The sequence below is a fragment of the Alternaria atra genome (genome assembly GCF_907166805.1).
Source record: "Alternaria atra isolate CS162 genome assembly, contig: 21, whole genome shotgun sequence".
Taxonomy (NCBI): domain Eukaryota; kingdom Fungi; phylum Ascomycota; class Dothideomycetes; order Pleosporales; family Pleosporaceae; genus Alternaria; species Alternaria atra.
The window spans coordinates 5774530-5788017 of NW_025091319.1; the positions used below are offsets into that span (position 1 = coordinate 5774530).

The following is a 13488-nucleotide window of genomic DNA, read 5'->3' on the forward strand; positions in this document are numbered from 1 at the left end:
ATCGCGCCATCATCGCTGTTCCCCCAAAGTACAAAATATATGGGATCCCGCACAACGACGGATCCAGCCTCTGACCAAATCGAGATCGAATACTGAGGAATACGACTCAACAGAGCTGCCGACTCCAATGGCCAGTTTCAAGCTGGGCAAAAACGTCAAATGAGGTTGACTTTCGAATCGATATCCAAACCCCCCAGAGCCGAAGTCCTCTCGAGACCACCGGAAGAAAGGCTCGCCAAGTTTTAGGTCCCCTCCTGATTCTTCCTCATATATCGGTGTTCCAATTATTCCACATACTCCGCACGCCAAAACTCTCAATTTCTGTATGCTATTGTCAAAATAGACAATGACCTCCGCCTCGTACTGTCCCGAGTATGGAGTTTCGTTGGTCTACGCATTGTCCACAAAACGTGGCATCCTTGCCGGACGTGGTGTGATCATTTTCGCATCCCTCGTGTTCGTACTTCATTACAAGATACGTCTCAACTGCCCAGGGGATGTAGTGTCTAACAGCGAAAGAGGCGTATTACAAAAGAGAACCGGATTTGCGTTGTCTGGACCCCGCGCTGCCGTGAATTGGTGAGGACTCGTAAGTTTACTGAGCCTGTGGAGTACCAGGAAGAAGTAGAAGTGGAGAAGATGTTGTGAATAGAAAAGCAGGCTGGTAGTTGAAGAACGCACCAAGCTGCAACTTACATGGCAAAACCGATAGGCGCAAGTCCACGTGACCCTTATCTCACGCCTCTCATTGGATATGTTACACCACGTAGGTGTTCAACACGGGCAGAATGTACAAATACGCCTGTTCGAGTCAGGGTATACACTACAGAGTCGTGGACAACATAGTCGATTTGTGTGTGCCGGCTCTCCATGTATTCATCGTCAATGCGGAGTAGGCAAACTGCTCGGCTATTCCTCTACGTCAGTACGCATCAGCAGGTGAGCGACATGCTCTTGTAGCGCACGATGATCTGCTTAACGAGCGATCAAAGAATAAAGTGTGCCAGTAAGTAGATGTTAATGCGCCGGGCATTTTGCGTATTACCGGACCATCATGCTGGTAGTACATTAAGAAGAGTAGCTGGGCGGCGAGTGAGGTGTCCCCGTCTCATGAGGTCCCAACGTAACTAACTGGATTATGCCTGTAAGGCGTATGAACTTCTCTGGCTCCCTCCGGAGTACATTCCGACGCACGTGTGCAAGAAGGGCCGACCCATGTTGACATGACAGACAGAAGGGAGTGGGTATGAGTAGTTCGGTGGGTACCAACGACACTAGGTCAGCATGTCAGTTGGGGATATATCCACTTTTCCAGTCACATCGATGCATGATACAGGCACTATCCGGCGTTGGAGCAAACGTATTTCATTGACGACTTTTTTTGATCCCTTACGGGCAGGCTCTAGGCACACACAAGTCCCGTAAGGTACACACACCCGATCTCTAATCTATGCTTTCTCCTTTAAACGATAACACCTTGAAATGCAGTGAATGACGCAATGAACCTGGCAGGTTCAAGAAACAAGTTAACATATACACTGAAGCCAAATATGACCCGCACAGTCTAATCTGCGCTGCGCTCCCAAGAGGGAATCCAGCCGATGGTCCCATGAAACTCTGCTCTGTGTTGCCGCCTGCATCTGGCGAGTTGATGTGTCTAATGCTTTTTTCGATGATAGGAAAGGAAATCGTAATTGCCGCCATATGTGGTCGTAACGCCTTACATGCCAGTTGGCCGCAAGGTTGGCTCCGGGAACTCCGATGAGAATGCATAGCCCAGCTGAGTTTGGCCTCTGCTGGGTAAAACTGCGAAAATTTTGTGACTCTAGTGATTTTGATGATCTGTGGATGATATAGACCTCGATGATATACTGTTGATACTTTGTTGTGGAGCTGTACTGTGGCATGGGTACTGCGTTTGGATTTCTGTGGAGAGTGATGCTTGATGACCGCTTCTGGTAATGGGATTAGGATGAACGATAGCGATGGCGCTCAGAGCTCGTCGAGGGGCGTGAAAAGACGTTTCATGTTAAGTGTCAAGTCGGCAATAGCGTAGTCGTCGGCGATAGCAACCATGTCACCGATCTCGATGCCTTTCTGTGCGGAGTCTGATGCAACATAATGCCTAATCTGTTTCAGAAGATTGAACACATGTCGACATCGGACATCGGGAGGTGCGGCCCAGTTTTCTGGTCGAGACTGCCGTAGGAAAGCCTGAGCTAGGAAGTAAAAGTGAATGCCGTCTCGGCAGAATCCACGGCGACGCTGATTCTGTGGGAATTGAATGGCGAGATCCTTGTCCCAGCATGTCTTCCATAGTTGAAGCGCGCCCACCGTCGAACGAAGCGTGTTTTGAATTTGTTCGTTTACCCCGTTTGGTGGTGTGGCTGGACTGTCGCCTTGGGATTGAGGCGTGCTTGTACCGCTCGAACACACTCGCTGAAGTAGTTGATGCTGTATGTTGTAGATTTGGGCATGAATCGCGTGAATGAGTACTAAAACGATGTTAGAACGCTATTGTCGACCGCAGATAGGAGATACTTACTGAACTTTCCAAAGACATTAGTAGCCCGTTCAGGAAACTGACCTGGGCAGGCTCCATTTAATACACATAATGCCTCGCACATCGCTAGTTGCTTTGCGCGTCTGCTCCCCGATTCATTGCTCATCTGCGCCGATGATCCTCTCAGCCCCAAAGCACTGGCACACTCTTCCGATGTCTTCGCTTCCCAAGCTGCGTCATCGGCAGGCAAAGGTACCATGATACTTTTGGCGTCGAATCTGGGCTGGGTGTTGAAAAATATGGTGGAGGAGGCGTCAATAAGGTAGATGTATGCCGCCAATCGAGTCCGTTTTTCATTTTCAATCCAAGCATTCCAGTTCCATGAATCGACCTCGGCGCCTGTTACTGGTCCTGGTTGATGTAACGCGCTCGCGTTTGGGTTGTCAGGAGAAAGAGGTTGGAATAATGCCGCGCAGCGTGTAACGTTGGCCACGTTATGGACCTCATCGCGCACTTGCTGGCGTTGTTGTTGAGAACCGTGCCACAGGAACTGAGAGTGTAAAAGAACCAGTGCTTGTATCTCCTCGGTAGTCGCAGTCAGCTCGTGATTCAGATCAGCCATCTGGTGCGCCAGCGCCAGTTCGTAAACGTGACTCGACTTCAGCATGCTCTCACGAACACGATCCATCAGCCATCGAACATCCGAAGGACGCATTCGGTCAGAATACACAGCACCAACACAACACATCGCCAGAACAAGCCCATGGTTGGCGGAAAACGGATCAAATGTTGCAACGTGTATCAAGGGCCAGTGTGATTGATAGTGTCTGTATTGGTGTAGGAATTCCTTTACGTTGTCTCCAGTCAAGATATTTTTCAGTCTTTCGTGGACATGCGCCTCGTCTGAGTGTTGATTGGAAAGTAGAGACGCATTCGGAAAGCAAAAGTTCAAAAGCGACCGTGCCAGGGCGTGCAGAGGATCAGACGTGGATTGGCCAATAAACCAGTTGTCAAGCATCGGGGAAGAGTCGGCCAAACCCGGAACATGCGAGTACAATCCAAACAAAGTATCATGTGGTGTATCATCTGAGGTCTAAAAGTTCCGGTCAGAACTGGGCCGATTTTTGAAAGGTTGGGCCACCTGCCGTACTGGAATTATTCATATCGCCGTTGAACGTTCCGTTCCGCCACAGTGAGCCATCCTGGCCGTTGGTCATGCCATCCACGTTGGGCAGGGTCGAGACTCCTCCGTACGAAGCAGGGTCGGCGGCCTCGCTCTTAACGGTCATGCCATTCTGTGCCATCGAACCATTTGTAGCGGCATGATCATAGTTGTAGTGGGAGTTTGGGTCGGATCCGTTGGATGTGGGCTGGGGCTGCTGTTGCTGTTGTTGCGCGTAGCCATTGGGAACGCCTTCCGGTCGGTAGTCGTTAAAGTTCATCCTGTTGTTGGCGAAGTCCATCGCCGACATGCTCCTACGATGCGCGCTGTCCTCTACTCCGCTGCTGGGGCGCATCAAGCTATTGGAGCGAGATGTGCGCGCGGACATAGTCTGGTGGTGGTTGGTAAGCGAAGGTAGGCTGTCATTGAAGCCATTACCGCCCATCGCAGGCATTTGTGGCAGGCCCATAGTGTAACCTCCAGCATCGGCGTAAGACATGGAATTAGCACCAATGTGGTTGAGGTACGAGTTCTGGTCTGCGCCGCTGGGCTGCCGGTTCTTCTGCAGATGTTGTTGCGCGTGCTGGAGGTGGTTCGCGCCGGTTGGGTTGCCCCTTCGTATCGAGCACTTTTGGAAGTGACGCTTGAGGATATCACTTCTGCTGAAGGTGTCCTTGCAAAGATGGCATTGGTAAGGTCGCTCGCCGGTGTCTGTGGAATGTTTAGAAGGGGAGCTTGATTGGATGGGGGACAGACTTACGTCGCAGCAGATGGCGCTTGAGATGCTTCAAGTGCAGGTACGTCTTGTTGCAGTGAGGGCACTCGTACTTGCCCTCGGCGTTCTTAGTAGCAGTGGTGGGAGTCTTGCCTGCAGCGGGCGCAGGCCTACCGGGATGAGTGGGCAAAACTCCGCGACGACCTTGCTGACCGACAACGTGAACAGGTTCTGGCTCCTGGTTGGGAAGCACGGGAGGGTGGGCGTACATGGACGCGTGTCCCAATCCCCCCATGCCAGGAGGGCCGCCTAGCTGGTGGCCGTTGGTATGCGCAGATGCTGTGGACAGCATAGGCGCCTGCGAATAGGCCGAAGACATAGGCAGGTACGAACTCGGCGTGGGTTGAAGGGGTCGCAGCGGCGGGTGCTGCAGCGGAGGCATGGTGGAACTGCCATTGGCAGCAGAGGTCACAGGCGTGTGCGGCGGCTGGGGCGTGTGAGGGTTGCTATTGTGGCCGTACAAGGGCGTGTACTGGCCGCCAGCCTGTAGAGGCGGCAGCGTGGGCAGCTGGTTCTGGGAACCATTGTACTGCTGTTGGCCTATTGATGGGTAATTACTCAGGCCAGGTTGGCGGAAGCGGTCTGTAGAGTCCATGATGAGGTTGTTGGTGGGTCGAGGGTGAGTGAAGTGATGGGGAAGGCGCGACCAATTGTTGATCGTGAAAGGACCATTCGACGGAGCTTAGAGCGGAGTAACGTCTGCAAGGCTGGCTAAGCACACCACGAGAACCGTTTGACGGACGGTCGGGATGGAGGAACGATGGGCCACGAAGAAGCTTTACAGGTGGAGCCGTGTGGGGGACTGAGATGGCCAGTCGATACGCGTCGGCGGGTACTCCACGGATGAGTGGAATTGAGGAGCCCGCTGTGGGTGAGTTTGGGAGATGATGGGTAAGAGGGGCAACGGTGTGGAATTGGGAGAGTTGACCGGTAACGATGGATTTCTCGTAGCTGGACTAGCAAGAAAGTTGCGGCGGTGGTTTGCCTGGCTTGCGCGGCAATTCACGCGAAGGGACAAGGGACCTGCTGCAGATCGGCGGCCCACACACCCTTCAGCCTCAGCCGATTGATTGCGGATAGACCAAGTGGAGAGCTGTAAGCACGAGACAGGTACGGTAGACCCACGACAGGAGTGAGGTCTGTTGGGGAGCTTTGGGGGAGGGGAGAAGGTGGCTCGGGGTAGAGATAGCGGTCGGCGAAAAAAATATGCGAGTGCTGAGAGAACTTCCGCTTTCCGCACCACGTAATTCCTGTTTTGTTTCCGCGCTGCTGAATGCCGGAGCTTGCCGGACGTTGATAGTGAGCAGATATGGCTTGAAAAGAATAATGTGGGTGGGTGATGCTACGAGGAGGCAGGGGAGGCGGCGGAGGCGCAAGAGATTTCTGAACAAGGTCTTGTCGCGGCAAACGCGTCGGGATGCCTGTGCAGCGACGTTACAGAATTAGGGCGGAAGTAGTAGGTGAAGACAGTGGGAGAGATGCAGGACCATCTCGAGACCCCGACTACCCTATTTCCGACGCTACACGTGATCACGAACTCTGATGACTTTTCGCATACGTGATAATCCTACTGTGTGCACGGCATTGGAGCGCGTATGCACCGCCCGTTGGAAAAAACTATTACCAATGACGACAGCCGTTCGTGTACTAGCGGGCAAGTGTCCAATTGCATGCACATGCACAGATGCCTTAGAATCCCAGCCTACGCGCTGGCCGGGCCCTTGAATCGTGCGTACCTCCGAAGGGTGTATGGAAGCGTATCATAGCCCTCGCATCCGTCTCCCGACCTTGTCCCGACCTCGTTCAGTACCATGGCCCCAAGGGTTTCACCCACGCCACTGCCTAGTAACCGATAAGAGCAAGAGCCTCATACTACATACTACCATTGCCCGCCACGCCTTTGGCTGTTTCAAAGATCACTTTGCAGACCCTACAAGTTCCCATGGTACGTACCAGTTGCTCGTACGTACCGTCGGCGCGCCCTTAGTCTGAGTGACTTGTCAGAGCCACCGGATCGGTAAGGCCAGCGAGCCAGGAGCGCAAGCAAGCAACTCATCCGAGCATCGACCCGACAAAGGCCGAGCTTCATGTCGCGTTGGCGGCTGTGGCTTGCTGGGGTGTTATATCCGTCCATGAAACCAGGCGCGTCCGGTGAGCTCCATGGGATGTCTCTGCACTGCTCGTCGAGCGTTTCCCATTGTCGCAACCCTCTGCTCGCCATATCTCGAGTGATGCGGGCGCCTGCGGGAGCGCTGGGGCAGAGGTATTTGGCACCCGCCGAGCCTGAGGTGAAAAGTTTCGTGAGCGTGACGTATGACTGACCGGAAGCGGACTAGCCTGCAGCCAGGATCCCTTGACGGCAGATTGCAACGGCGTCCGCTAAATCTTCGGCTCGCAAGATCCTTCGGTTGTGCGACCCTCAAATGAAACCACACGTCTTGAAACAGGTCTTCGAGAAGGATGCACTGGAAGGTCAAGGCGTCGGGGCATTCAAATCGAAACAACACATGCTGCAGCTCTAGATACGACTGCAATGCGCGACTTGTTGGCCGCGATCGCCCTAAGGCGAATCTTGTTGAATACCTCTCGTCCAGTCAGCTTACGTATAGCGACTTGTGACGCCGTTAGCGTCCTTTATCACGATGCCGCCCGGCCTCGTAGTTGACGGTGACTGACACTCAAAGCGGCATTCCGGATGCTGGTGCTGACTCGATTAGCACCAGAGGTGACACGCATCCAATGCTTGCCAGCTCAGTTCATTCATAATTGTCCTGGCATCTGGCCTAGTCCACTCTTGTGCTGCCGTGCATATTCTGCACCCATCTGCCTCTTCTTGAACGCGCAACAGATTGTCGAGAGTTTGGTGTGCACAAAAGCCCGCCCGTGGTTATCGCTTAAGAGCATCCGATCTTTATGTTGCATGCTTGGCAAAGTACAACGCAACCTTTTGCGGAAGAAATTGCCGAGGCTTGACGACGACGGCAGGGCGAAATGGTGGAAGAGAAATTTTTCCTCGGCAAGCGGCATGCTGTCACAAAGACTGATTGCGCGATAGTTGTAGTTGAAAGTTAGATGGCCGCCGTGGCTTGCCAGAGTGCCGTTAGATCCAGATGAACCCAACCCCCACGTGTTGTACACTATCCCACATCATTCTTGTGTAACAGAAGTCCCGGCATGCCAGCAGTTCTTGCAGCTTGCGCCAGGCCGCCGATGCAGCACCGTGCGCGCAATCGATCTCAGGGTTCCGACGGACACCGCTAGGCGTGCTAGGTGGCCGCAACTGCGCGCTCTGTACGTGCAATGCTCATGAAATACTCGCACTGCTAATACGCTGTGCATCGTGGAAGTTGGAATAAGCTCCAGTCCCACTTGCGGTTGCGCTCCCGAATCTGGGTGTGGATGATACCCGAAGGTGGGCATCAAAGTGGGCTGTCCGCTTGACGCGCTGCAGTGATTCCCAAGACGGCAAGACCAGCGACATACAGGCGGGATGTCTATGTCGTGCAGCAGGCTCTGACCCGCCAGGCGCGTCGTGGCTTGATCATCATGCACTGGATGAGTTTCAACCTCCTGTCTTGTGAGGTCACGCCGCCGGGAGAAAGACCGGTGAGGCGATGGAACAGGCCTCCGACGTCGAGATAGCGTATCGACCAAGTCATGGACGGGGGGTCTTTGACCGGACGAATTTGGTATTGTCCCCCGACTGGCGCAGGCGGATGTGCAGTTCCGATGCATCGAGGGGCTTGGCTTGGCTTCGAGGTGCCTGCGACTCGTTGCGAAGGCAGTGCTAAAGGAGCAAAGCGAGGTTTGGTACGCAGCAAGGCGATGCTTTCAGCTGATACACGATAGTAAGACCATCGTGGTGTGTCTGGTAGGCTCCATAGCTATGCTGTCCTTGTAGATATGCTTTTCCTCGTTGGTGCGACCTTGCACGAACGGCGGTACAATGCGGTACGCGCTTTGACATCGATTCCGTCTCTTGCTGTCATTATTACCGTCCACGGGGCGATTCGTGTAATTTAGCTGGAGAGAGCCAATCTTGCAGGTAGTGTTGGAGCTTGGGACGTGCCAACAAACTCGGTTGATAAAGTAGGTATTATGAGCCATCGTATGCTGGAGCTTGTGCCTGCCTTACTCGGGGAGTACTATAACATCGCATCTCGGCACGTAGAAAGATACCAACCAAGAAGGAATATGGGATGAGGTGTAATGGTATACTTTGTCTTGAATATATATCTCATATTGGAAAGTTGGAAATAATTGCGGAGACGCATATGCTGGGTTGCGCTTCCTCCGACAGGGCTGTAAGAACTCAATCTCTAGGCAGCATGACGCCTAGTACTATGTAGTAATGGTTTACCGCTCTCATTATCATATGATGCTTGTGAGCTATAGAGAAGGCGATTGCTATCCGTTGAAGGTATCAACTTTGACGTCGGAGTTTTTGCACAGCTTGGTGACCTCACCAGCTCAACTAGTAACACCCCCCTACTTTTGCCATAGTACTTCATTGCGATATGTGCTATATATACACTGAACGGGATGGACTTCTTTTGCCCTTTCCCTGCAGCGGCAGCAACGAACTGCCACTGCATGTGGTGGTCGTAGTGTTGCACGATCTCCCGTTTAGAGTTCTTCCTGCCCGGGCATGCTAGAATCTTGTAAAAAGCACAACTACAGATGTGCGACATGCGCAACGATGCTTCAAGTAATGTAGAATACTGCTGCCTGATACCGTTCTTTCTGGGGTACTTTGGCTCACAAGAGTGTGATGGGGCGTAAGATATGATTTTTTGTATGTTATGATAGAGCTTTCTAGAATCAAAAATGTGGAAGTTTCTTCGAACATCGCAACAGACTGCCACAATACTAATAAGCCTATCCGCAAACCCATACTGCATTCTTTAAACAAACCCATGAAAGCAACTAGAGCAGTATCACAAGCCTTGCGCACCCGCTCCACTACATATCCAACAACTCGTCGGATACTCAACACTCGCACCCCCCACCATATCCACCCGTCAACACGCGCCATGTCAGACTCCACCAAGTCCGCCAACCAGCCAACTCCACAGAACTCCCAACACCAAGAGTCATCAGAAACCAGCAAGACTCCACTACCCCTCCCAGAACCCACAGCGGAAGACGATGTCACCCAAGTCAATGTTGGTGGTCAAGCTGTAAAACTGGATCATCTGGGCCCCCTGGTAGTCAATAAAGACGGCACACTATCACGAATCTCAAATTGGGAGCAAATGGCGGATATCGAGAAGCAGAACACGTTGAGAATTTTGGTCAAACGGAATCAGTTGAGGACGGAGGCTTTGAAGGAGAAGAAGGAAGGGGAGGGAGCTTGATTTGATAGGCATGTCACTGGTGGAAAGCATATGTGCATGTATGTATACGGTAAATGGATGGTAGGGAGGTTCATCTGCAAAAATATAATGCTTCTTCTTCTACTATCTGCACAGTTTCGTGAGCGACGTTGCTCTATGGCTTTTGGGTCTTTGTGTGTGTCATGCGCTCGAAGTAGCTCCATTGGCCTTCTGGCGCCGGCTCCTCGAGTGGCTCCCAACTGTAGTGTGTTAGCTGTAGCCCAGCACTAGAAAGGCATATTTACTTACACCTTGGATTCGGTCATGACGTCTACGAGCTTGTGCTCGCCCTCAGCGACCTGAATAACCTCCTCAATCAAACCCGCGCCGAGTCTGCTCTCAAGATCCGAGATACTGTACAAGTTAGTTATATTTTCGCCACAAATCACAGCTCAAATCTGACGTACGCTTCGGCAGTGTATTGTGGCTCAGGATCAAACTTGGTGTTGTTGACTGCCCGCTCAGGTGTGTAGTTGACGTCGCCCTTCATCTTCTTGGCATGGGGCAATCGCTCTTTCGAAGACCGAATGCCCTCGGGGAAGGTCTCCATGGCCTCGCCATCCCATTCGGCTGCCTTTGACCGCTCGTCAACCTCGGCCTGGTTTGGAAATACAATAGTCTGGCCGGCTGATGTGTCGATGACCTGGTATCTGGTCGGGTCCTCGCTAACTTGCAGCGCGATCTTTTGCTGCCACTCGTCCCATCCCGCTGGCTTAGACTGCTCGATGACGGCTAGGCGGTGCTTGGTAAGGGCCTCAGTGGATTGGCGGTATACAGAGGATTCGGGAATCTTCTTGAGCTTGTCGAGGGTTGAGTGGTAGTGGTAGAGCAGTGCAGAGCGCGGCGACGGGTGGGTGAGAAGACCTGTGAGACCGGTGGGGGTGCCGGCCTCGAGGAACTGGCCGGGCTTGACGCTGGCGAGGAGACGTGCAGCTGCCCTCATGTTGGCGGGAGTGTCGGGTGTGGGGTTGGGGCGCAATTGGTGCTTCACAGTGGTGATGCCGTCAGGACGAAGATGCGCCCGCCAAGCGATATGCAGCCGGAGCGGCGATCCCTGGCTAGTAAGCCTTCAGGGACAATGCGCCTTGGAGACACGATTGCCCTCACTCGCGCGCGACGACCCCTCGCCACGCCTTGTGATACCCAGCTTCTTTTATAATCTCTATAGCACCCACAACTCGCATTCGCTTGTTATATTACACCGACCCTGTTTCCTCGCTAGAGGACCGCTGCCTCACACGAGCAGCCCACCACCTCCGCCGCCGCGATGCGCTCTATACTATATCCCCTTCTGTCGCTGGCGACGTTTGCTTCCACATTTGCGGCAGAAACACCAGCCGCCCAGGCGACCGCTAAGAAGGATGACTGGGACGAAAAGACGCCAGACACAACGTTCAATGGCGAGACAGTGCCGTCCATGATAGAACTTGGACCGAACACAATCGACACCGAGATCGGCAAAGGGAACTGGTATGAAGAGAGACATGAATATCCAAGAAGAAGAAAATGCTAACCTTTGAACAGGATAGTCGAGTTCTTCTCCCCATACTGCAGCCATTGCATGCACTTCAAGCCCACCTACCAAACCACCTACGAATTCTACTACACCTCGAAACCCTTCCTATCCAAAGACGAGCCCGAAGGCGACTCCCTCAACTCATTTACTCGATACTATGACTTCAAGTTCGCCAAGGTTGACTGTATCGCCTACGCCGACGTCTGCAAGAAGCACAACATTCAAAGCTACCCCACAATGGTCTACTTTCAGGACGGAAAGGAGTCAGAAAGAGAGACGGGCTCCAAGGATATGAAGGGTATGAGCACCTGGGTAGAGAGGCTCTTGGAGACTCTCCGACCCGGTACGCGCAAGGAGGGCGGCCCAAAGCTACCAAAGGCTGGCGCAACATCTGTAGAGACTGGCCCAAACACAGAGGAAGCTGCTAAAGAAGAGAAGAAAGAAGAGTCTAAAGACAAGAACGCTGCGAGCCCAGCCACCAACCTAAGCCCATCCGCCACACCCTCTCTTACGAAAGCGACAAAGGCCGCCTCCGCAAAGGTCGAACCCACCTCGAACGCGAATCCATCTGGCACCGTCGAGCCCCTCACCGCCGAGAAATTCGAGAAGCTTGTTGCAAACACACGCGACCCCTGGTTCGTTAAGTTCTACGCGCCATGGTGCCACCACTGCCAGGCTCTTGCACCAACTTGGGCAAACCTTGCGCGCCAGATGAAGGGAAAGCTCAATATTGGAGAGGTCAACTGCGACGTGGAGAAGAAGTTGTGCAAGGAAGCCCATGTTCGAGGTTACCCTACCATGCTCTTCTTCCAGGGCGGCGAGCGCATCGAGTACAGTGGTCTGCGTGGGCTTGGTGATTTGTTGGACTATGCGGAGAAGGCGTCAGCGGTTGGTGCTGGTGTACGTGACGTAAATGCTGAAGAGTTCAAGAAGATGGAAGAGACTGAGGAGGTGATCTTTACCTACTTTTACGATCACGCGACCACCTCGGAGGATTTCCAGGCGCTGGAGCGACTTCCTCTCAGCCTTGTCGGTCGAGCAAAGTTGGTCAAGACAAACGACAAGGAGTTGTTCGACCGCTTCAAGATCTCAACATGGCCACGACTGATGGTATCGAGAGACGGAAAGCCTACATACTATCCACCTAGGACACCCTTCGAGATGCGCGATGTCAAGAAGGTTCTTACCTGGATGAAGTCTGTCTGGCTGCCCATCGTCCCTGAGATGACTGCTTCCAACGCTCGCGAGATCATGGAAGGTAAGTTTGTTGTTCTGGGAATACTGAACCGCGACCGTTCCGACGAATTCATCCTCTCTAAGCGCGAGTTGAAGAGCGCCGCGCTCGAATGGATTGACAAGCAGGAGACTGCTTTCCAGCTTGAGCGACAGGAACTTCGCGATGCTAAGCAACTCCGCATCGAAGAAGCCGAAGACAAGGACAACGAGCGAGCACTCAGAGATGCTAAGAATATCCGCATCAATATGGACGATATCCCGCGTACTCAAGTCGGTTTCGCGTGGGTCGACGGTATTTTCTGGGAACGCTGGATCCGGACTACCTACGGTGTGGATGTCAAAGACGGCGAGAGCGTCATCATCAATGATGAAGACGTAAGTCACCAAGATCTATCATACATGAAGCTCGTTAACATATGTAGAACCGCCGTTATTGGGACAGCACTGTATCTGGTGAGCCTATTCGTCTCTCTCGCGCTGCAATCCTAGAAACCATCAAGATGGTCACCTCCAACCCTCCTAAGATCGCCGCCAAGTCTACCACTGGTCGCATTGCTGGCATGTGGCTATCGATTCGTCATTTCGTCAACAAACACCCTTTCATCTCCCTTGGCATGTTTGTTGGCTTCTTTACTGCCGCGACGTTGTTTGGTAACAGCAGGCGAAGGAGACAGTTTGGAAGTACCGGCGCGTACTTCCAACTGGGAGAAAAGGACGGGTTACTAGGTGGTATGGGTAATGGCAACTTTGGAGGCGCGAAGCATGATTGAGCTTTGCGATAAGATTATAGGATGACTCTTGCGGGGGGTTTGGCGTTCGCTTCGGCGTGTATCATAGCTTTGACTGCATGGGTGTGAGCGATGACGGTTATTCATTCTGCACCGTGTACCAATACGACTTGTTGTTATTAGCATGTCTCTT

The 13488-nt window shown here is 52.9% G+C and overlaps 4 protein-coding genes across 4 annotated transcripts; 2 read left to right on the forward strand and 2 right to left on the reverse strand.

The window, feature by feature from the left end:
- Window positions 1-1992: 1992 nt before the first annotated feature.
- ALTATR162_LOCUS2343 (uncharacterized protein) lies at window positions 1993-5035 on the reverse strand (the record flags this gene model as incomplete). The annotated part of the gene is made up of 4 exons (XM_043309947.1): window positions 1993-2495; window positions 2546-3589; window positions 3654-4376; window positions 4426-5035. The coding sequence occupies 4 exons, from the start codon at window positions 5033-5035 to the stop codon at window positions 1993-1995; spliced, it is 2880 nt and encodes a 959-aa protein (XP_043165882.1).
- Window positions 5036-9473: 4438 nt separating this feature from the next.
- Window positions 9474-9797, forward strand: ALTATR162_LOCUS2344 (uncharacterized protein; the record flags this gene model as incomplete). The annotated part of the gene is made up of 1 exon (XM_043309948.1): window positions 9474-9797. The coding sequence occupies one exon, from the start codon at window positions 9474-9476 to the stop codon at window positions 9795-9797; it is 324 nt and encodes a 107-aa protein (XP_043165883.1).
- A 133-nt stretch (window positions 9798-9930) lies between these two features.
- ALTATR162_LOCUS2345 (uncharacterized protein) lies at window positions 9931-10758 on the reverse strand (the record flags this gene model as incomplete). Its single annotated transcript, XM_043309949.1, has 3 exons — window positions 9931-10015; window positions 10065-10169; window positions 10223-10758. The coding sequence occupies 3 exons, from the start codon at window positions 10756-10758 to the stop codon at window positions 9931-9933; spliced, it is 726 nt and encodes a 241-aa protein (XP_043165884.1).
- Window positions 10759-11082: 324 nt separating this feature from the next.
- ALTATR162_LOCUS2346 (uncharacterized protein) lies at window positions 11083-13337 on the forward strand (the record flags this gene model as incomplete). The annotated part of the gene is made up of 3 exons (XM_043309950.1): window positions 11083-11285; window positions 11340-12942; window positions 12990-13337. The coding sequence occupies 3 exons, from the start codon at window positions 11083-11085 to the stop codon at window positions 13335-13337; spliced, it is 2154 nt and encodes a 717-aa protein (XP_043165885.1).
- Window positions 13338-13488: the final 151 nt, after the last annotated feature.